Consider the following 23,208-nt stretch of genomic DNA (forward strand, 5'->3'; position numbering starts at 1 on the left):
GCAATGATTTATTAGTGCAATGATTATTATAAATAATCATAATTATAGATCTTGCTTCCATGTTTGTGTCCTGTGTCACTAAAAGTACATTTTATTGTAGTTTTATACATTGATTAATGACCTGCAAAATCTCCTTATCATATTAAGTGTCCATAACTGTCACTTAAAGTCAAACTTTATGCTTTCTCCATCTTGAAAGTGATTACATCCTTGCATTACATACTTTAGGTTCATTTTCTGCAGGCAGGTTTCTGAAAGAGAACAGGCAGATTTAGAATATAACATGCAGCGTTCTATAGATGGATGCATAAAAAAGAAGAAAAGTTACATGTATGTGCTAACTTTCTAAACACTTTGTTACATTTATGATAAATGGATTAGAAAGTAGATAAAACACATTTATGTCAGCCTTGGCTCATTAAAGTCCTTGTCTTTAAATTAACTTTGTATGTATGAAGCCCCAGGACCGAGACCTCTGCCCCTGCTTGGTAACCTGTTGCAATTAGATCCCAAGAGACCCCACAAAACGCTGTGTGAGGTAAAATAACTCTTCTCAAGATCTGAATCAAAAGAAGCCAGTTTAAACATATTACAATACCTAATGCTATGTTATGGCCCTAGCAGGGTCTCCTGTGAAATGTTAGGGGAACGTAACATGCTATTTAATTATTATTATTTTGAATGATTCTTCCAGCTTTCAAAGGAATATGGCTCTGTATTTACTCTTTACTTTGGAACCAACAAAGTCGTGGTCCTGGCTGGATATGAGACAGTCAGAGAGGCACTGGTCAACTATGCAGAGGAGTTTGGAGAGCGCAACATCTCCCCGATACTTAATGATATAAACCGAGGTCATGGTAAGATTCTTTATATTGTGGTTTATTAAGTTTAATTTCATGTTCATAAATCTGTGTTAGCCCAGGGAAATTGCAGGTTTTGTTATTTGTGATCACTAGAGATATAAGAAAACATGATCGAAACAGGCTACACAATTAACAGCATGTTTCCTCATGTTTTGCAACAGCTGACCAATATCTTGAAGTCCAGGTTTCTTTTCAATCAGAAAAATAATATTTCAAAATAATATTTTAAAGGTTTAGTGGTGCATATTCCTTTGTTCTCGATGTCTACCATGAGAGTAAGTTCTGCTGTTTGTGACAACATTGTGTTGTACTTTGAGTTCAGTTGATAGTTGGCTTTATAATAACATTTCACCAATGACACAGATGGAAACGTCAGATCAAAAGTGATAAAATGACTCTGAAATAAAAAATTAAAGACCCGTAGAATTACGGTTGAAAACCTTAAAAACAGATGATTTTCTTTTTGAAGAAATGCTGATTTTATTTTATTTTTTTGCTCTGATCTTTGCTGTTTTGCTTGGTTAAGATCAGATTGAGCAACAGCCCCCTTCACTCTCACTGACCTGACAGATCGCTCAACAGCAAATCCCTTTATCAATGTTTTACTTTGTGGATTTTACATTTAACACACATTAGCATGTTATATTACCAGCTAAAGTCACTTTCCCTTGCTTATCCAACTCAGAATCAGTGGTTGGTTGAGGTGGTTTGATGCTTTATATTTATTTTGTAATTATCTTTTTTTCTTGCTTTGTAAAAGTCGTCACTCTGCTGCCTTCAGACTTATCCATGTTTGAAATAATCAGCACATGATTGGGAAATCCTGGACTGACATATCGAGTTGATAACGACAGCAGTCATCTGACCTCTTACCCGATTGGTGATGTGAAAGAGAATTAACACAGGAAAAAACAAACAAACTTTGAAATGATAAATATGATAAAGTAGGACCTCAGCTGTGGAGCCCGAGAAGTACACGCTGAAATACAAAATTACATGAAACACATACTGTCAGTTCTTTATTTGAGTTAAGGCATGAATGCAAAATTGAGAACTCTGTCACAGAGACTACTGCTGAAACAGACAAAGGTCTGCGCTACAAGCCTGATTGTTCATTTGTGCCTCTGCTGAACTGATGAATGTCAGGCTCTGGCTGCTAGGCTGGAGCAGACATGCATTATACCTTATGTTTTGTAGGAATTTTGTTTGCAAATGGAGAATCGTGGAAAGAGCTGAGACGTTTTGCCCTCACCACCCTCAAAGACTTTGGGATGGGCAAAAGACTTTCTCAGGATAAAATCCTGGAGGAGTGTGGTTATCTGATTCAAGTGATTGAAGAGCATAAAGGTATGGCGATAGTGTGTGTACATGTAAGTGATGACATTGTGTGCTGAAGCAGTTTTGAACCCTGAACTTCAACTTAAAGGATTTTTTAAAATTTTTTAGCACACCTCTAAATTTTGTGCATTTCTGTTAGCCCGTGTACGAATTTATTTATTTTAGATTTCCCCCCCCCCCTTGTGTGTCAATTTACAGGAAATGCTTTTGATACAGCTCTTCCAATAACTTACGCAACAGCCAACATTATCTCCTCTATTGTGTACAGAAGCAGATTTGACTACGGTGACCCTGTATTCAAGAACATGGTGAAGCGAGCCAATCAAACCATATGTGTCTCAGGTTCTGCATCAGTCCAGGTTGGCTTTTTGACTTGACGCTGTTTTTAAAATAAATTACACATAAGATTTAAATCCACTAATATTACCACTGTGCAAAGGATCGAGGTATAAATTGATACTGTTACAGCTTTAACAGCAATCAGCATCCGTTTTCATGCTGATTCAGATTTGATGATGTTACCGGCACCAGACCTAGGGGAATCTGGACCGGCAGCAAGCGGCACACAGGCTAGAGAGCACTGCGTAGCCAAATATGAGCAAACTGTGGATTAATAGAGAGGACATCGAAGTTAGCGTCTTGCTCAGGCTGGAGCTCATTTATTTCTCCACATATACACAATACAAATCACACTAGACCATGCATTCTTCCCATAAAATAACAGAGTTCATAAACAAAAATAAAGTTACAAAAAGCATTCTCTCAAAAGCAAAATAAATACAAACTAATTCAAAATGACTTTACATACTCACACTTAAACAAAACACTCACGGCCAAAGCATAACAACATACCAAAATAACCCATCTCACATTCACACAACCTTTCCCCACATTCGCGCCATATACGCTATTACTTTTGAACATGGCGTCTCCTGAACGCAACCAACATGGCGGCAGACGACTGCAAACATTGTTTCACCAACAAAAAGCTTTCCCCTTAATACATGTACTCAGTACTGCTTGGCTAACACTAAAACAAACACTACAACACATTTTCGGAAGTCGCAGGTTGCCACTGTCATAGCATATACTTATAGTGCTACGTAGCATTAAAGCATTATGCCGATGATACACTAATACTCATTACAACAAAATACCACAAAACAACATCATCACTCTCATCTCAAAATATAGCCGAACAGTTGTTACTCAACTTACATGACATTTAGAACCAGTTCGGTAACATAAAAGTTTGTTTGTCAGTACCTGTGGATTAATAGAGAGGACACCGAAGTTAGCGTCTTGCTCAGGCTGGAGCTCATTTATTTCTGAGCTGCGCATACGCAGAGCCTATAGCTAGTCTCTCTGGTAGTTCCACAGCAGTGCAAGAGCACCATCTACTGGCATAATGAAATATAACCAATATAACAACACATAACAATGTCAAAATAAGTCACAATAATAAACAAAAAATAAGGGGGTATTTGGTTTTCTTACAAAAATAAACATGTAGCTTTTTCAACCTGCTACACTCTCCCCTGCTTTAAGAGATGGCTCCGGACATCTGGAACCAAACTAACACACTTCATGGCGTTTGCCCAAAGTCTTTAAAGTCTAATAGTCAAAACTATTAGTTCCAGGAGTAATGTCAAAAGGTCTTTTGGTCACCAGTCTAACATGTCCATACTGGTGTGAGGTAATAACAGTCAGGAACAGCTGGGTAAAGTGACATGTGGCAGGGAACATATGCAAGCATCATGTTTGCTCCAGGTCTCCAGAGCTGATATGAAGGCTGTCCCATTTGGCTATATGTAAAAACCTCTTTCGGTTTCACAGCTCTGGTCGACCTCCGTATTGGTGGCACATCCCATTCTGGTGTCTCTGGGGCAGGGTCCCTGTTATCCACACAGCTCTCCGACCCTGTGTCCTCCATAAGATCCTCAGTTGCAGGTTCCTCCTGGGTTTCCACAGTTGGTGATGAAACAACAGGCATTGGGAAATCTGCTGGTTCTGTAGATACAGCTGGTGGGACTGCACTTCCCTGCTGCACTTCCACTGATTCCATTTCGTGTCTTATTGGCTGAAACTCAGGAGCTACAGCTCTCAGTTCACTGTGTGGTCTCGGCTGAGGCCTTTTGGGGTTAACTCTCCTCCACTGATACACAGGTATAGTTCTCAGGCTGTATGTGTACCCTTCCTCTTCATCCGAATGATCAGACTCATGTTCCACTGTTTCATTGGGGTTTGTCTCTCCCAGTCTTTGTGTTTGTCTTTTCTGACGTCCCTGCTGATCTTGCTCTACCGGCAAATCAGTCACAAGCAGCAGGAGGTTTCGATGCAGGACACGAAAGGTTTTGTCTCCTGTTTCTGATTGTACCCTATATACAGGTCCATCTCCAATCTTCTCAACAACTCTGTGAATTTTCTTTTCCCAGTAGGCACGGAGTTTGCCTGGACCACCCCGCTCGGAGAGGTTTCTGACAAGCACTCGATCTCCTGGTTGCAGTGCGATGCCTTTGATGTGCTGATCATAATGCTTTTTCCCCTTTGCAGAGGACTTTGCACTGTTTTCTGAAGCAATTTTATAGGCTTCCTGCATGCGTGCAGCCCACTTTTGTGCATACTCCTGTCTGGACTGTGACTCTTTTTCAGGTTTTAAATCAAAAAGCAGATCAACAGGCAAGCGTGGGGCTCTTCCATAAAGGAGGAAGAAAGGTGAATAGCCTGTTGCCTCATGTCTTGTGCAGTTATATGCATGGACTATATGGGGCAAATGATCCTTCCATTCTGCCCTTTTCTCCTCATGAAGAGTCCGTAGCATTTGTAGAAGTGTTCTATTTAGACGCTCAACAGGATTTCCCTGTGGGTGGTAGGGGGTTGTTCGAGAGTGGCCTATTCCTGCCAGCTGTTTGAGTCTTTGGAAAAGGTTGTTCTCAAACTCCCGGCCTTGGTCATGATGCTGCTTTTCAGGGTACACGAAACGCGGGATAAAGTCAAGAAAGATTTTCTCAGCTGCTGTTTTGCCAGATTTATTCTTAGTCGGGTAAGCTTGGGCAAAACGGGTAAAGTGATCTACCAAGACTAAAATGTACTCAAAGCCACCTTTACTTGGTTCTAGATGTAAATAGTCAACCGAAATGAGTTCAAAGGGGGCACTGGTTGTTATCGAGCCCATTGGTGCTCTCTCTGGGACACTTGGCCGTTTCTGTTTGATACAAGGGCACTGGCGAATGACATAGTCCTCAATTTCACACTGCATAAAAGGCCAGTAAAACCTCTCCCTTGCTAACTGAATGACTTTGTCAGCACCAACATGTCCCATATCATCATGCAGGTGTTTCCGTACAGTTTGCTTAAGCTTACTGGGTAGAATCAGCTGTTTTCTTTGTCCAGTCTGTCTGTACAGTATTCCTTCCTCAAGTACAAGTCTGTTCCATTCATGTACTAGCCTACGTGTCTCTTGTCCTAGCTGTCTCTTATCTTTACTATTAGGACTCCATCTACTCTTTTTCAGATTTATCACCTCACAGATAGGGGGGTCCTCCCTCTGCGCAGCCCTGATGTTTTCTGGGGTGATGACAGGGGCACCTTCAGGGGGTGTGTCGTCAACACAGTGCAGTGCAGCCACCCATGGTACATCACCGTCTCTCATGGCTTTGTCTCCTTGCCAGATTGCAGAAACCACTTCTGGGGACAGTGTCTCAGTATACTCCATGAGGTGTTCCTGGAGTGGCAATGGATAGCGGGAGAGCGTGTCAGTGTCTGCGTTGGACTTGCCTGGTCTATACTTTACAGTGAAATGGAAGTCAGCTAATTCGCCCACCCACCGATGTCCCACAGCGTTTAACTTTGCTGTGCTCAAGATGTATGTGAGGGGATTATTATCTGTGTACACTGTGAAAGTGGGTGCATAGTAGAGGTAATCCCTAAATTTATCACAAATTGCCCACTTCAGGGCAAGGAATTCAAGCTTGCCAGAATGGAGATGGTAATTTTTCTCAGCAGGCGTGAGTGTCCTGGAACCATAAGCAATGACACAGAGCTTTTCCCCCTGTTGCTGATAAAGCACAGCCCCCAGGCCTTCATTTGATGCATCTGTGTGTAGAACGAAGGGCAAACTGAAATCTGGGTAAGCCAGGACAGGTGGACGGGTTAACATATCCACCAGACGTGACACCACAGTACGATGTTCTGCTGTCCATTGCACTGGTGTTTTGGAAGGAAGCTGACCACCATTTGTGCGCTTTAACTTGATTTTGGCTCTAGTTGAGCTACATTGCAGGCTAGGATCACTGGGACTCTCAATAAGCTTAAACAGTGGCCTCGCTATTCTAGAAAAGTCCTGAATGAACGTCCTGTAATACCCTAGAAACCCTAGAGTGCTCTGACCTCTCCCATGTTCTTTGGCTCTCTGTCTCTCAAATGTTCCACTGCTTCGAGATCTTTTGGGTCTATCTGGACACCTTCAGTGGTCACCAAGCGCCCAACATACCTGACCTGACGCTTAAACAGTTCACATTTTTTGGGACGTAGCTTCACACCATGCTCTCGCAGGCGGCAAAGCACATGCATCAGATCATCAACATGGTCATGAAAAGTCTTGGAAAAGCAAAGCACATCATCTAAATATGGTGAGCAGCACTCATCCCTCAGACCATCAAGGACCCCCTCCATGCATCTCTGAAATGCTGCTGGGGCGTTGGTAAGGCCAAATGGGAGGCAGATCCACTCGTACAACCCCCAAGGCGTGCTGAATGCTGTCAGGTGTCTTGATCTTTCATCAACAAAGCCCTGGTGGTACGCACTACCCTGGTCGAGTATTGAAAACCATGAATAGCCCCCCAAATTATCCAGCAGGTCTTGGATGCGTGGTAGTGGGTAGCGGTCAGCAATGGTTTTACGGTTAAGGCCCCGAAAGTCAATACACAAGCGTAAGCTTTTGTCTTTCTTTCGGACACACACCACCGGAGATGAGTAGGGTGATGTGGACTTTCTGATCCAGCCGTTGTCCAGCAAATTCTGAACATATTCTTTTACCTCTTTATACAAAGGTTTGGGGACCGAATTGTAGGATGTCTGGACAGGCGTATCGTCTTTCAGATTAATTTTCAACTGCAAGCTTGGGATGCAACCAATGTCAGAGTCACTTTGGGCAAAAACATCTGACTGTTCATACAACATGTCTCTAACTACCCTCTGTCAGGTAGGACAAATCAACAGGTGGATGCCATCTCTGACCTTCATTGACTTCTGTCTGATGCTTTTCGTTACCTAGCTGAACTGAACACACTTTTACATTTGTATGGGCTGATGACCCTGCGTCAGCAGAGAGATACTTGACAGGTTTTACTTCAGTCACCTCTTCCAATGTACCTAAGACTGTTCTTTTGGAGAGAAAAATGTCATGTTTGGTAGGATTCTGAATGGGAATCTTAACAATTTTTGTCAACCCACTGGGGACATCTACCAAAGCTGGGAACAACTCCAAACCCTCAGGGCAGCTGTTCTCTAGATTTGGTTGGAAGAGTCGTGGGCCACCTCTTGGCCATTCTCTGACTCTACACTTTACTTCACAAATCTGTCCTGCAGGAATCATTACACCTTTTTTTCCTGTTCTCACACTACACTCAGGATCTATTTCATCAGGGGTGGGCATCTGAAGTGCTGAAACTAGAGCATCTACTGCACTGCTGCTGACACTTAAAGCTTCTTTGAGGAGCGCAGACAGGTCAGCCCCACCTCTCTGTTCTTTATTGGTTTTTAGGATTTCAGCTATTACGTTGCTGCCTAAAATAAGACAGTTAAGGTTGTGCTGACTGATAAGCACTGGCACTTGTATGGCGACATGCCCATAGTTCACACTCTGAATTTGAAGTTCCGTGTCTGCCCAACCATCAAATGGAACGTCTGTACCATTAGCTGCCGCTATTTCCAGAGGCTGGTCTGAAAGGAGGGACTCAAGTGGCTTGATCTTAATGTGGGGGATGTTTTTCTCTATCCATGCTCTTGATACCATAGTCACTTGGGCCCCTGAATCAAGCAGCATCTTAAGTGGTACTCCATTGATGGCACATGAGACCATACATCTGTTCCCAATAAGCTGTGCAGTGGGTTTCGCTGGTGGTGCAGGACTGGGTACATTTGATCTCACCACACTTGAAGTCTTAGCAAAACTGGTGTGTGCTGGGGACTCCTCGGCTTGTTCGGTCACTGGCAGCCCCTCTCCAGTGACCTCACCCCGTTTCCCGACACCTTACGCCGCAGGCAGCCAATAGCCCGGTGTCCTGGCTGGCCACACGCAAAGCAGTGGGGGGCAGCTCACTTTGCCTTGCTGTACACAATCACCACATCTGCCCCGGTTCTCAGCTGGAGGTGTTGGAGGGTGGTTCAGGGGCGAGCAGGAGTCTCCAGATGCCACACTATCAGTCTGGCTCACCACTTTAGTTAGCTGTCTAGTCAATGAAGACACTTGGGCAGTCAGTTCTCTAATAGCTGCACGGTTAGCCTGTAGCTCAGTGTTAACCTTCGCTTGCTCAGTCAAGTCCGTGTTAGCAAGCTGAGCGGCACTTACAGTCACAGGTCTGATTTTAGATGCTGTACCCAGTCGCCTCAGTCTCTCAGCTTCCTCGCTGATGGACTTTGTAATCTGTTCAAGCAAAAAGTCGTCACTAACCTGCAAGTCATTAAGAAAAGGTTTGAGGTCTTGTCTCACATAGTTATTTTTTTCATTGAACCCTTGATAAAGTGTGTGAAGAAATGTGCCCTGCACAAGCTTTTTGTCATAGCTAAAGTCTGCACCAGGCTGTCGTGACTCAAATAGTACACGCTGTTTTAACCCTATAATTCTGTACAAAAACTGCTGTGCACTCTCTTTGTCTTGCTGCTTAGCATTACTTAGCTCTTGAAAGAGTTCAGCGCTATTCTTGTCTCGAATATGAGAGCGGAGAAGTTTCTTCAAACCATCAACTGTCAAATCATCTTTGTTGGTTAACATTTCCTTGAGAGTACCAGGCTTCATTGTCTTTAGCAAGGTTCTGATTATTTCACACTCAGTAAACCCTTCTTGTAACCCCTCATCAATTTGTTTGCACAGACTACTGTAGGACATATCCGAGCCAAGATCTGAAATTTGTCCACCATGCAACTTGAATTCTCTGCGTGGAAACAAAGCTGCCACATCACTGAGACTCAAAACTTGGTCATATCCTCTGGACGGACGACTCACCCTGCCAGGGGAAACCCCAGCAACACTAGGCGCCAGTGACACTGAAGCTGGGATGTTGAAGTTCTTGGTGGGCGTATCAGTGTCTCTTAGCATGGATGAGGGAAAGGTGGAGATGTCTCTGTCCTGCGGTAGAATGGGCTGTGTGTGAGAGTCTGTGTTAGGGGATGTGGTCAGCTGGCATAGCCAGGTGTCTGTCAGGATGTGTGGGGTCAAGTAGGGCACTCCTGCTGCTGGTTAGGAATATCTTCCATCTCAAGCGGCACGGCCAGATGATCTCCAGCCCCTCCGACGTCCGTTGACAGCAGGTCACTCTCGATGTCGTCGAGGAGCAAGAGCTGGGCCATACCTTCATCCTCCAACGCTCTTAACTTTTCACCTCTGATGTACTCAACGATCAGGTCATACAGTTCTGGTTCACTTAAGCCATAGGTGTCAAACTCTGGCCCGCGGGCCAAATTTGGCCCGCAGCCTAATTACATTTGGCCCGCGAAGCCATACCAAATTATTATTAGAGCTGGCCTACTGGTATTATACAGCTAATATATATATTGTTTAGTATTAAGCTTTGCTCGTTCCATATTCAGTTTTTCAGCAAAACTTGTTTGAGTCCATAAGAAGAGATTCATTCTTAAATCTGGAGGAAGATTTTTTTTCAATAAATATTAATGTTAGCCCGCGACCTTGTTCCAGTTTTGAATTTTGGCCCACTGTGTATTTGAGTTTGACACCCCTGACTTAAGCCATCAAGATTGCGAGTCATACTGCCATCCTCCACTGAAGAAACAACAGTGCGCAGCTGGCTCACACTCAAATCACAAAGTCTTTTCTGGATCTTTACTATCAACAACCGCCGTGGGGTAACAGTGGCCATCTTGACGTTTTGACTGTGACCTGGGCTCCCTGGATGACGCACTCAATGCAGCCTTCCCTGAGACTTTGGACACCAGTTCTGGTCGTTTGGCACACACGTCACCACTAGACGATCCCGTTTTCTTACAAAAATAAACATGTAGCTTTTTCAACCTGCTACAATGACAATCACATACATTCATATATGGAAGTAGAACATCCTGTGAAACTATAAAATCTTATAAAAGCAGCTTAAATTAGCAACAACAAACAGGCCTCATGACCTGATTTCTACTACACGTATAAGGCTGCCAGGCACCAGCCGCTCCCACCCGACGACGGGCACCGGAACAGTCAGGACCTCCTCCACTTCCACGGCTTCGGGGAACGCCAGTTGGGGTGGCGGCCGGGACCAGATCCGAGCTGCCAGGTTCTCAATCCATCCTACGCTCGATTCGATTCTGCAGTTCTTCCTGCTGCTCCCGCTGTTTGGCCATGTGTTTTGCAAATGTGGCTCTGTGGTGCATTGGAAATCTGACTGTTTGCTTTTTCACAATCTTTTTTCTTCTTATTTTATAAATTTGTTTGTTGCTCATTGAGCCAAAGAGAGTAATTCTTAATCATGAGATACAATAAAATGTATACAGTGGGGCAAAAAAGTATTTAGTCAGCCACCGATTGTGCAAGTTCCCCCACCTAAAATGATGACAGAGGTCAGTAATTTGCACCAGAGGTACACTTCAACTGTGAGAGACAGAATGTGAAAAAAAAATCCATGAATCCACATGGTAGGATTTGTAAAGAATTTATTCGTAAATCAGGGTGGAAAATAAGTATTTGGTCAATAACAAAAATACAACTCAATACTTTGTAACATAACCTTTGTTGGCAATAACAGAGGTCAAACGTTTACTATAGGTCTTTACCAGGTTTGCACACACAGTAGCTGGTATTTTGGCCCATTCCTCCATGCAGATCTTCTCGAGAGCAGTGATGTTTTGGGGCTGTCGCCGAGCAACACGGACTTTCAACTCCCGCCACAGATTTTCTATGGGGTTGAGGTCTGGAGACTGGCTAGGCCACTCCAGGACTTTCAAATGCTTCTTACGGAGCCACTCCTTTGTTGCCCGGGCGGTGTGTTTTGGATCATTGTCATGTTCAAGTTCAAGTTCAAGTTCAACTTTATTGTCACTTCAACCATACACAGCAAAATCGCCAGTGTTAAATTGACACTGTGAGCGTTAAATTTAACACTAGAAAAGTGTCTATATGTGTCCACTCTTTTGAGTGTTAAATTAACACTTTTCAAAGTGTTATATTTTTAACAACGAGCTAGTGTTATTTTAACACTGCACAGAGTTAAAAATTAACACTGAGTAACACTGACCAGTGTCAAAAATATTCTACACTGGTGTTAAGTGTTAAAAATTAACACCGAATAGTGTTGGTGGTACTTTACACTAGCCCTGGTGTTAAAAAATTCAACTCTGAATAGTGTTAATTTTCTAACACTAACACTAGTGTCAGTCAAATCATTAATACCACCAGATTACAATAAACTCCCATTAATCTCTGATATCTCTACTGCTACAATTAACCCCCAACATCCACCCATTACAAAGAAATACAAGACATTAACGTTCCAAAATACTTTGTATTCAGATACACCACAAGTAAACAAGTCATACAAAATTACAGTATGGGACAATGTACATTTTGTCATCAGTGCCATTTGAAAATTGCCTATCATAAGGTCTATAGTACACCAGATCATCTACAGAGATCAGTGCAAAGACATCTAATCCATCCTCAATAACAAATGCATTTAAGTGATCATTGAAATATACTGTTGAGACCTTACAAGTTAGAAGATAAGTATTGAAATCGCTAACAATTATACTGACAATCTTACTGAACAAAGGCATCTCATTTTCAACACCAGAACAAACATACATCCCAACTTGATATTCTGTACCATAACTTTTGACCCAGGAAGTTGTAGAAACAATAGAAGAAACATCAAACATTTTATTCAGTGCTTCACTGCCTTTTAAGCTGCTGGCCAAGACTTCATTAATGGGGCCGAACTGTAATCTTTTAAAATAAAAATTTTCAAAATGAAAGGCTAATTGATTCTGATGTTTTTTTACTAGTGTTTTTGTGATATTTTTAAAGTTCTTTACAGATCTTTTGAAGAACTTGTGCTTTGCTTCAAATCTCATGCACCACATATGTATGAGTGGCCCAATTTTTCTAATGCAGCGTGGGTAATGGATCATTAGGTGGTGCTTTGGAATCAAATTCCGTTCTGGAAAGAGAGATTTGAAAGCCTTGTGATGATCGGCAATCAGATGTTTCAAATAGCAAGTCATGCCATGAGTTATAATGGGTGAAAAAACAATGTTCACAATTTGAACTAACAAAAGTAGCAAGTTCCAATGTCCATCATTTCTGCAAACGATATCTCCAAAAATCAATGGGCTATTCCGCAAAAGACACCATGACTGCACAGCATTAAGCCCAAGATCTTTGCTGTTGTCATCCAGTTTTAGCCCACCTGGCCTGTTCCTTCTCTGTGCATATCCGTAGTTAAAGCTTATAATTCTCTGTGACAATGAATTCAAGGATATCAAAGAGGTCTTAATCAAGTACTGAAACACAAGCTTTAACTCATACTGCACCACTCCCTCTAGTAGATCATGCATTATGTCTACAGCATAGTTGTCTGAAATATGGAACAGCCGAAGTGAATTGAGTAAACAATTTCTTTTTACACCAAATGTTGAGGCCAAAGCAGGATTTTGTTGAATGGCACCACAGTGTTTGTAATGAAGTTCTTTGGAACGCAGTGTTAAGCCTACATGATCTTCACTAAAAACTGACTGCAACTCTGTCTTATCAGTTAAACAAAATCTACAACAATAGTTTGCACTAAATGATTCAACAAAACCAAAAATGCTATGTAAAGCCAAGTTGTCACCTGTAATCTGAAAAAGCGAACCTCTCACAGGTGTGGCTGAAAAGGGCACTTGCATTCCTTCAGTCTCTAAAATCTTTAGATCATCAACAAGTGGCTTTAGGATAGGATCAAACCCATATTTTTTTAAGTCTTCTGAATGAAAAAGGGCTACAAGATGAATGTTCATCACCACAGAATTTAACTCTGGTGGCAAATTTCTCAAAACAAAATAAATACAACCAAGTTTGTGCACCCCCTTTTTTGAGCCTAAAGGATTAGCAGTTTCAAAATCGTCATAGTAGAGCTGGATCTGGAGAGCATGTTCTTGTTGTGAGAATAAACTGTGATTTTTGAAGTAGGAGCCGTCATTTAAATCTCTGTACAATCCCTCCATGTTTAGTTTTTTTTTCTGGAAACTGCTACAAAGTTCACTGTTTCGAAACATAGATGAAAGGGATCCCATGATAGGAACGTACATGAATTTATCATTGACAGGAACTTGCCTGTATGTCCCTGTTGTTCTATCTTTGCGTACATCAAAACGCACACCAAGAACATGCTCTATGGGTTCAACTATTTTCCATTTTTGCTCAAAATATCTTATCCTTTTAGATTCTGTGTTAAGACATGAAAATGGATTTTCAAGCTGATCAAAGCAATCCTCAACTTTTTCTAAGGTTTCTCTTGATGTATCAGTTGACAAACAGTCGACAACAGATTGTTTTGCATGTGCATGGATGTCATTAACCAGTTCCTCCAATGAACCAACTAAACACTGTACAGTACTTTCAGGAACTCCTGATGATTGTACTTGAGCAATAACAGAGCTGCACATGTTCAGTATTTGCCTTTTTTCAACTGGAACCGGTGTAGTTATTGTCATGGGATGAGCCACATTTACAGGCTGTGAAACAGAGGTTCCATCGTTAGGTACAGGCTCAAAATTGTTGATGACCTCAGAGTGAACGCAGTCTCCATGTGCTCGGAATAAGTGCCGCTTGTAACCAGAGTACGTGTGAAAGATAAATGAACATCCAGGCTCTCCACAGGTCAAACGTAAAAACTTTCCTGGGTACAAACCATGCTGGAACTTCAAATGTCTAAATAACACTGAGCAACTTGTGTGGTGTATCTTGCAAATGTAACAGATGAACATTTCCAGTCAAAGTGCTGAATAGTGGATATCTTTAAACCGTACAGTGAAGACTTCCTCTTGTTTCATTGACCCGAGGACTGTCCTTCACGCTGCCAACATCAATGCCATACACTTGATGGTCTGGATGAATGTGTAGAAGTTGTCCAATGCCTTATCAAAGGACACGGCAAATTAAAAAATGTGCCTTGAAAAGTTTTGCCTTGTCAAAACCTGCATCTCCCATCTGTGTCACACAGGGAATGACCTTTTGATCTAGGACAATGTAGAAACTTTGGGTAGAAACTTTGGATGATGTTCTTTCTTTCTCCAACCCACAGGACGAATGGCTGAGTGGGGCCAGCCTTAAGAAAAGCCTCTGTGCTACCTCCCACCTGAGGGAGAGAAAGAAACCAAGTGATTCACATTAAACAAAATTGATAATCTGATGTTGAGGCATTGCTGTTTGAAATTATGACAATATTAAAATGTTTCACTCCGCGCGCACAATTATTTTTGTTTCAATGTGTACATTTAGTTTTAATAGAAACAATGACATGTCAGTCCTGCAACACCAAGCTTGTCTGGGATAGATACATCTGCTGCAGGTTGGATCACCTTGCCATCTTAAAATATCAGCCGTTGATAATTTGCATCTGTTCTCATCAAAAGAGAAATATACAATTCTAAAAAGCATACCTTGATGAATTTCATTAGGTGGTGAGCAGCATCTGATGTGCTAATCTTTGAAGACGTCCTTCCCTTAGATGATGGAGTGAAGTGAAGCAGCAAAAGAGGGCAGCCGCCTCGCAGTCCCAAACTACAGAATAGAAATTAAGATCATCACAATTACTGTCATTTAAAGGACCACAGCAGTCATTTTTCCACGTTATGTAATACCATGATGACATTTTAGACACCTGATAATTTTTCTAATAAGGCAGTTTTCCAGCGCCTTGGTATAAAAATTCATTTCTAGAGACTTAAAATCTTCTGGCCACCAAGTGAAGTAGATATCGAGTCATAACAATAGTAAGATTATGTAACTTTTTTTGTGTTCAAACTACATTAAATGTCATTTCAGGTTTAACATGTTTGTAAGCTTGTTTTCATACCATACAGAAATGAGTGATATATTGTGTTGTGGGAATTAAGCAAATGCTGTAAAGGCATGCAAAATCTACCATTTCCAACTTACACTTACCAGCCTCGTTAGAGTAACGCTGTGCAGAAATGAGCAGCTCATCCAATTCTGTACTCTGGGACAGATTTTTGCAATCTTTGATGATCCTTGGCTTGAAGAATGTTGGCCACTTTGCAAGGAACTTACCAGACACTTCCTCCCCAAAAAACAGCATTGTGAAGTCTTGGTCAATCTTAAACACAAAGTGTAACAACAGAAACAACACATTAACAAGAAAACAAACAAAGGAACCACAAAGCAGTCATTAAATTATTTTATGCCTTACCAAGCCAGGTGTATCCAGAAATCTTGGGAAAAGGTCCAGGACAGTAGAAGCTATGGCAGGTTCTTGAACCACTTTTTGCCTATGTTGAAATGTCACCTTCATGTTGTCTTTGACATGTTTCATGTCAGTTGAGTGCCTCTTCCTTGCATTTATCACCTGACAACGGCCTCACATTTGAACACAAGTTGCGAAGAGTCTTGGGGCTGTCTTGAAAAGCTGACTTTGATTAGTTCATCTCTTCTCGGGAACCAGCATATCACCACCTGCCAAGAGTAAAATAAGGTCCAGCATATAACACCATTTCTTTGCAAAATATCTAGCATGTCTAGTCCCTTTAGACTGAGTTAAAATTAATTTTGTTAAGAAAAACATCCTTGATCCATTTTTTAAGTAGTACAAGCTGTGTAACATGACTGCAATACAGTATTCTCTCAACTATCACAGGGGTTAGTAGGAACCATATTTCTATTTTATTATTTTTTATATATTTTAAGCGATAAAAACCCTCCCCACAAATATTCCTGACAATGTAGCGTTTGGTTTGTTCGTTTTTAAATTTCAAATATTGTATAACAAGACAAAACTGCAAATATGAACGCATCCCCCCCTCTCCCTCTTAACTAACCGATGCCTTTAATTGAACTACCAAATTAACACAATGGTCCTCTCTTTCTGGTCAGACACTTTGCAGCACTTCTGCTGTAATTTTATTCATATTTAACAAAATAAAAATGCAGAAATAAGTGTACACATTAGTTTTTGACTCTCACTGAACTAACAAAGCCAATCCCTCCACATGTTTGTACTCTCTTGTTACCTCGGCCAGGTCCGCGGCTCTGAACCGTGGTAATGACACCTCTGGCCAATACGCTGGGTTGTCGGGCTTGTAGCTTTACTGTCAGCGAACACAGTGTACAGTCGAATCTTAACAGCTTTCTTACAACCAGGCACTCATTTTGGCGGCAGTGGTTATTATTATATTTACATGCGCTCTTCTTCCATTTCTCATCGGTAACAGCTCTTACTTTCTCCCTCTCTCGCGCTCAAACACACAACGGGAGGGGCAGTTCCACACGTTCTCCCCGCAGCACGGACTACACTACCCATGAGGGCCGGTAACACTCTGCCCTCATTGCCTTTATATTAAATCATTTTTGGCTAATGACAAAAAAAAGTCACTTTAAGGGCCAAATTGCATTATACTTCTTCACCTCACCTGACGTGGGCCGCAAGTGGCCTTTGGGCCACGAGTGGCCTCTGGGCCGCGAGTTTGAGACCACTGACCCTAAGGCTTTGGCAGTTTAATTCGAAAATAAATAAAAGGCATTTAATAAAAACTGTGAAATATATTAACATGTAATATTCATTACAGTCTGCCAATAGCCAGATTATGCTAAATGAATATTAGGAAAGAAACTGGTACTTTGCAGAGTTCTAGCTAGCAGTAGCCCAGCTTAACAAAAACAGTTAAAATTCAAATATGACACTTAAAGATGATGTATTTTGATATAAATACTATTTCTTTTACTAGTTATCATGTTACTTGTTCTAACATCAATCTAAAACTTAATATTTAACCGAATAAAACTTACCGCATCAGCAAGAAAAAATGGCGACCGAAGATTCTGGATTGCGAAGCTCCACAGGAAATGAAGGTGTGGTCTAATTTAACACCCACAGTGTTAAAATGCAGTAACGACTAAAATCTACACTTACACTTTTCAGGAATCAACTCCCGATGTGTTATTTTAACTCGATTAAGTGTTGAACTAACTCGGAACTCTGTTGAAATCTACTAACACTGAAAAATCAACACTGGCATTTTTGCTGTGTATACAGTTTAAAAATACACAGTGAGGCGAAACAACGTTCCTCCAGGAACCAAGGTGCTACAAGACAAGTTAGTGCAAAAAAAATAATAATATATAATATATCTAGTAATAATATTGTGCAAAAGAGCATTTACAGGTTGGTGTGTGCGATGGTTTGGTGGTGTAGGTCAGTGTGTTTGCGCTTGTGTTGGTTAGTCAGTCCAGTCTCAATGTTTTGAGGTATTTGAGTTAAGCTGAGTGATAATGTTAGTGTATGTGTGTGTGTGCGTGTTTATCAGTCAGTCCCTTTTTGCTGAGGAGACGGATGGCTTGTGGAAAAAAGCTGTTGCACAGTCTGGATGTGCGTGCCCGAATGCTTCGGTACCTTTTTCCAGATGGCAGGAGTGTAAAGAGTGTGTGAGAGGGGTGTGTCCGATCAGCCACAATGCTGGTGGCTTTGCGAATGCAGCGTGTGGTGTAGATGTCCTCAATAGAGGGTAGAGAGACCCCGATGATCTTCTCTGCTGTTCCCACTATCCGCTGTAGGGTCTTGCGGTCTGATATGGCACAGCTCCCAAACCAGACAGTGATGCAGCCGCTCAGGATGCTCTCAATAGTTCCTCTATAGAAGGTGGTCAGGATCGGTGGTGGAAGCCGGGCCTTTCTCAGTCTTCTCAGAAAGAAGAGACGCTGTTGGGCTTTCTTGTGCAGGGAGCTGGTGTTGAGGGACCAGCCGAGGTCCTTCTCCAGGTGTACGCCCAGGAATTTGGTGCTGTCAACGATCTCCACAGAGGAGCCGTTGATGCTCAGCGGTGAGTGGTCGCCTCGTGTCCTCCTAAAGTCAACAACCATCTCTTTTGTCTTGTCAACATTCAGAGACAGGTTGTTGTCCTTACACCAGTCCGTTAGTCTCTGCACTTCCTCTCTGTACGCTGACTCGTCGTTCTTGCTAATGAGACCCACCACGGTCGTGTCATCAGCGTGTCATGTTGGAAGACCCAGCCTCGTTTCATCTTCAAAGTTCTCACTGATGGAAGGAGGTTTTGGCTCAAAATCTCACGATACATGGCCCCATTCATTCTGTCCTTAACACGGATCAGTCGTCCTGTCCCCTTGGCAGAAAAACAGCCCCATAGCATGATGTTTCCACCCCCATGCTTCACAGTAGGTATGGTGTTCTTGGGATGCAACTCAGTATTCTTCTTCCTCCAAACACGACGAGTTGAGTTTATACCAAAAAGTTCTACTTTGGTTTCATCTGACCACATGACATTCTCCCAATCCTCTGCTGTATCATCCATGTGCTCTCTGGCAAACTTCAGACGGGCCTGGACATGCACTGGCTTCAGCAGCGGAACACGTCTGGCACTGCCGGATTTGATTCCCTGCCGTTGTAGTGTGTTACTGATGGTGACCTTTGTTACTTTGGTCCCAGCTCTCTGCAGGTCATTCACCAGGTCCCCCCGTGTGGTTCTGGGATCTTTGCTCACCGTTCTCATGATCATTTTGACCCCACGGGATGAGATCTTGCGTGGAGCCCCAGATCGAGGGAGATTATCAGTGGTCTTGTATGTCTTCCATTTTCTGATGATTGCTCCCACAGTTGATTTTTTCACACCAAGCTGCTTGCCTATTGTAGATTCACTCTTCCCAGTCTGGTGCAGGTCTACAATACTTTTCCTGGTGTCCTTCGAAAGCTCTTTGGTCTTGGCCATGGCGGAGTTTGGAGTCTGACTGTTTGAGGCTGTGGACAGGTGTCTTTTATACAGATGATGAGTTCAAACTGGTGCCATTCATACAGGTAACGAGTGGGGGACAGAAAAGCTTCTTACAGAAGATGTTACAGGTCTGTGAGAGCCAGAGATCTTCCATGTTTGAGGTGACCAAATACTTATTTTCCACCTTGATTTACGAATAAATTCTTTACAAATCCTACCATGTGAATTCATGGATTTTTTTTTCACATTCTGTCTCTCACAGTTGAAGTGTACCTCTGGTGCAAATTACTGACCTCTGTCATCATTTTAAGTGGGGGAACTTGCACAATCGGTGGCTGACTAAATACTTTTTTGCCCCACTGTATATGACACAATATGCACTCACAGTCATTAAGAGAATACATGGTAACGCTACCTGAAAATATTAGATATCTTTAGATGCACAGCAACAGTAACTTTGTTAATTGTGATTTCAATGATTTCTGTGAGAGAAATTCTGAAATAAGTTAAGTCATTGGTGCTTTCACAAAAATGAAAACCAGGATTTAGTGAAAAATTGTGTAATAATACTATATTGACATTTTTAAGTATGTAAACTGTGTCATATGACAAAGTAAAGTGTATTTCATTTTATTTCTGATAATTACGTGTATTTACTTGGAATAAGCTTTGTTTTACTGTTTTTTCCACAGCTTTTTAACATGTTTCCTTGGCTGTTCGGTTGGATAAAAAATCGCCAGGTGGTGTTAAAAAATGTTGAGATGGCTGTCACAGATATAAAGAATTTAATTAATCATCTGAAAGAGACTCTGGAGCCCGGACTGTGCCGAGGGCTTGTGGACTGTTTTCTGATTGTGAAACAGAAAGAAGAAGTAAGACAATATGTGTTTTTTAAAATTATGATAATATTATTTACACTTTAGGTTTGATAGCAATAAGCAATGTGAGTGTTACTTCTTTTAGGACTCCTGTGTTTTGGATACTCACTACAATGAGGAGAACTTGACATTCACAGTGAGCAACCTGTTTGCTGCTGGCACTGACACCACAGCAGCCACACTGAGATGGGGTTTGCTGTTAATGGCTAAATACCCACACATACAGGGTAAGGAACTGGACAAGACATGCAAGTCTCATTATGTATGGTAATAACACATAAATAGAGTTCAGTGTCCTGTTGGGGTACAAGACCAAGGACTTCAGTTATGGGTTTACTGACATTTCAGCATGTGATATCAGAGAGATAAGGCAAAAAATTAGGAGTTTTGTCTTTGTTACTACCAGTCAGTGGTAAATAAATACACATGTCAGATGCAAACAATGTGCACCATAACAATATTCTGTGTATATTTTGGATTTAAACTTTTTTTTTTTACACATTTTAGCAGATCTGTTAAAACTAATGTGGACAAATGCGTTTCTTTATTTTGTCTCTGCAGAGCAGGTCCACGAGGAGCTGAGCCGGGTAGTAGGAAGCCGACAAGTTTGTGTAGATGACCGGAAAAACCTGCCGTACACTGATGCAGTCATTCACGAGACTCAGAGACTGGCGAATATTGCTCCCATGTCTCTTCCTCACCAAACTAGCCAAGATATCACCTTCAAGGGATACTTTATCAAAAAGGTCAGCTGCTGTACCTAAATATATTTTAACATCTTGATTCACTTCTGATAACCTGAACTAGTTCTGTAGATGTACATCTACATGAGAAATCTTCTTGGTTTCCCACAGGGAACTATTGTGTTTCCCCTTCTCACCTCTGTCCTGTATGATGAGAGTGAATGGGAGAGCCCACACACTTTTAACCCTTCACATTTTCTGGACAAAAAGGGTCAATTTGTCAGGAGAGATGCCTTCATGCCCTTTTCTGCAGGTATGACAACTTTGATAAAATGTACACTTCCACAGACGTGATTGGATTTAAATGAGTGTAAACTGCTCTTGCAGGTCGCAGGATGTGTCTCGGAGAAGGTCTGGCTAAGATGGAGCTCTTCCTCTTCTTCACCTCCCTCATTCAGCGCTTTCGTTTCACTCCTCCACCTGGAATCACAGAGGATGAACTGGATCTCACACCAGCTGTGGGATTCACCACCCCTCCTTCATCTCATATGCTGTGTGCTGTCAGTCGCCAGTGAGAGACACATGGAACTTGACATTATAGCATTTACTTGTGACAATAGCATAAGCAATAGCATCAAACAGATGTCAGCATTCTGAACAACAGGCAAAGGCAGATGTCAAGGGAACAGATTTTTCTGACTACTTTTTAGTTTTACTCCCTACAGTTTCAAGCAAATATCTGTACTTTCTACTTATTACGTTTTCAAAACAGGCTCATTACTTTGGCTATAATGCATTTGGGGGGAATCATTATCTCGTTATTATCTTGTCACTGTGGACCTCCCAGCCCATTGTTCCTTCACTGGGCTGGTTTCAGTCATTATGCAAATGTACTGTTAATTAGATTGGAGAAACCTGCAGTCAGCTGACACTGAAGAAGTCACTTGGATGAGAGACGAAACGTTTCTCCCACTGAAAACGCTACTTTCAGATAAACAGAATCAACTTTTGGAGACTGCAGACCTTTGTTTGTTTATTAATCACCAGTGGATAAAAAAAGATGACATGTGTCAAAGTCAGGGATTAAAAGTGATTGTTTTTAAGTGTCAGTTAATTTCCAGTGCAGCTTTCCTCTCAGCTCAACAAACATCACAAACACACAAAGTGTTTGTGTGCAGTTTGTCTCAAAGTGTGTTGCTAGCTAAAGGTCCAGCTGCTGTATTTCCTTGCTGTAGGTTAGTGCAGGATAAACAGGTTAGTTTGTTGTACTGTGAAAAGTGAAGAACACACTGCTCTTTAAGAACAGAGAAAGACGAGAAAGAGCGGACTCGACAGCGGAGCTCCTTGCAAATAAACAGTGTGGTTTATTTACAAAGTGGTAAAAACAGTGAACAGCTGATCCAGGTACAATGAAAGTTGAGTGGGTGGTTTTCTCCTCTTCTTTTCGTCCGTGCCCGAGTAGAGAATAAACACCCCGTGTCCTCCAATAACCCTCGTCCCAGGTGATGATTAACCCTCGAAATTCCGAGAACACAACATCACGGGCAGGCCGACCGATGCCAGTCACTTCTAACAAGTAAAATCAAAGTATAATTGACAGAATGAGTGGAGTCATTCAAATTTTTGATTACCAACCAGAACTTTGTTTGAATGATTAACAGATCATATCAGTATTTTTGTTTTTCACTGTTATTTTTTAGAGAGTAATTTGTTAGAGGTTTATTCTTTCAATTGCAGGAGAATTGTGAAAAATGTTGTTTTCTGCAGATACATTTGGAATTGTGCATTTTCAATAACGGATCTAAAATGGCAATAAACGAAAGTCTTTAGCTTTTCAGTTTGCTTTTTGCACGCAGTGAAACACATCATGAACATAAAGAAGACACACTTTTACCAAAACAGTGAAGATACTACAAATGGCATGTAAAAATACAGCATGTTGGATCAGGTTTAGATAGAGTACAATGTAAGAATACCTAATTTATTCAATATTTAAATCTGCTTAGCCAGCTATTTTAGTGCAACAAACCTTTGGAGGAAACTAAGCTCTATAATGAACACTCACAGTCCAAGCCATTAACAGTCAGATTTATGGTTGACCAGACTTTAGTTAGAATTTGTTTTGTTTTGTTTTTTAGACAGTAATTTTTTAAAGGCTTTACCTTTTCCATTGGTGCAACCTTTTAATTTCTTTTTTTAAATTTACCTATGCTGTGTCTATGTTTAGTAGTTAATACCCAGGTAACATCCTTGACCACATTAGTTGTTCTTCCTGTTAAAAGC

General features: G+C 41.6%; 1 protein-coding gene and 1 long non-coding RNA gene across 2 annotated transcripts; one reads left to right on the plus strand and one right to left on the minus strand.

Annotated features, from left to right (window-relative positions):
* The first annotated feature begins 600 nt into the window (after positions 1–600).
* LOC146671664 (cytochrome P450 2K1-like) lies at positions 601–22,834 on the plus strand. The gene is made up of 8 exons (XM_085404015.1): positions 601–857; positions 2,061–2,210; positions 2,400–2,560; positions 20,057–20,236; positions 20,328–20,469; positions 20,804–20,988; positions 21,097–21,238; positions 21,313–22,834. The coding sequence occupies exons 2-8, from the start codon at positions 2,135–2,137 to the stop codon at positions 21,498–21,500; spliced, it is 1,074 nt and encodes a 357-aa protein (XP_085260141.1). The 5' UTR covers positions 601–857; positions 2,061–2,134; the 3' UTR covers positions 21,501–22,834.
* LOC146671665 (uncharacterized) lies at positions 11,910–17,663 on the minus strand. The gene is made up of 5 exons (XR_014911484.1): positions 17,428–17,663; positions 15,836–16,098; positions 15,571–15,742; positions 15,066–15,186; positions 11,910–14,761 (listed from the first exon to the last, which is right to left on the minus strand). It is a non-coding gene; the product is annotated as an uncharacterized LOC146671665 (long non-coding RNA).
* Positions 22,835–23,208: the final 374 nt, after the last annotated feature.

The sequence above is a fragment of the Rhamphochromis longiceps genome, linkage group LG4 (assembly GCF_057381845.1).
Source record: "Rhamphochromis longiceps isolate RC_006_pf linkage group LG4, R_longiceps_female_GT1.1, whole genome shotgun sequence".
NCBI classification, from domain to species: Eukaryota; Metazoa; Chordata; class Actinopteri; order Cichliformes; family Cichlidae; genus Rhamphochromis; species Rhamphochromis longiceps.

Excerpts from the sequence above, each read along its gene's own strand:
- LOC146671664 (XM_085404015.1), top strand. The coding sequence starts at position 2,135 with ATGGGCAAAAGACTTTCTCAGGATAAAATCCTGGAGGAGTGTGGTTAT. Across the intron at positions 2,561-20,056 it reads CAGGTTCTGCATCAGTCCAG|CTTTTTAACATGTTTCCTTG; the intron begins GTTGGCTTTTTG and ends TTTTTTCCACAG. Across the intron at positions 20,470-20,803 it reads TAAATACCCACACATACAGG|AGCAGGTCCACGAGGAGCTG; the intron begins GTAAGGAACTGG and ends TTGTCTCTGCAG.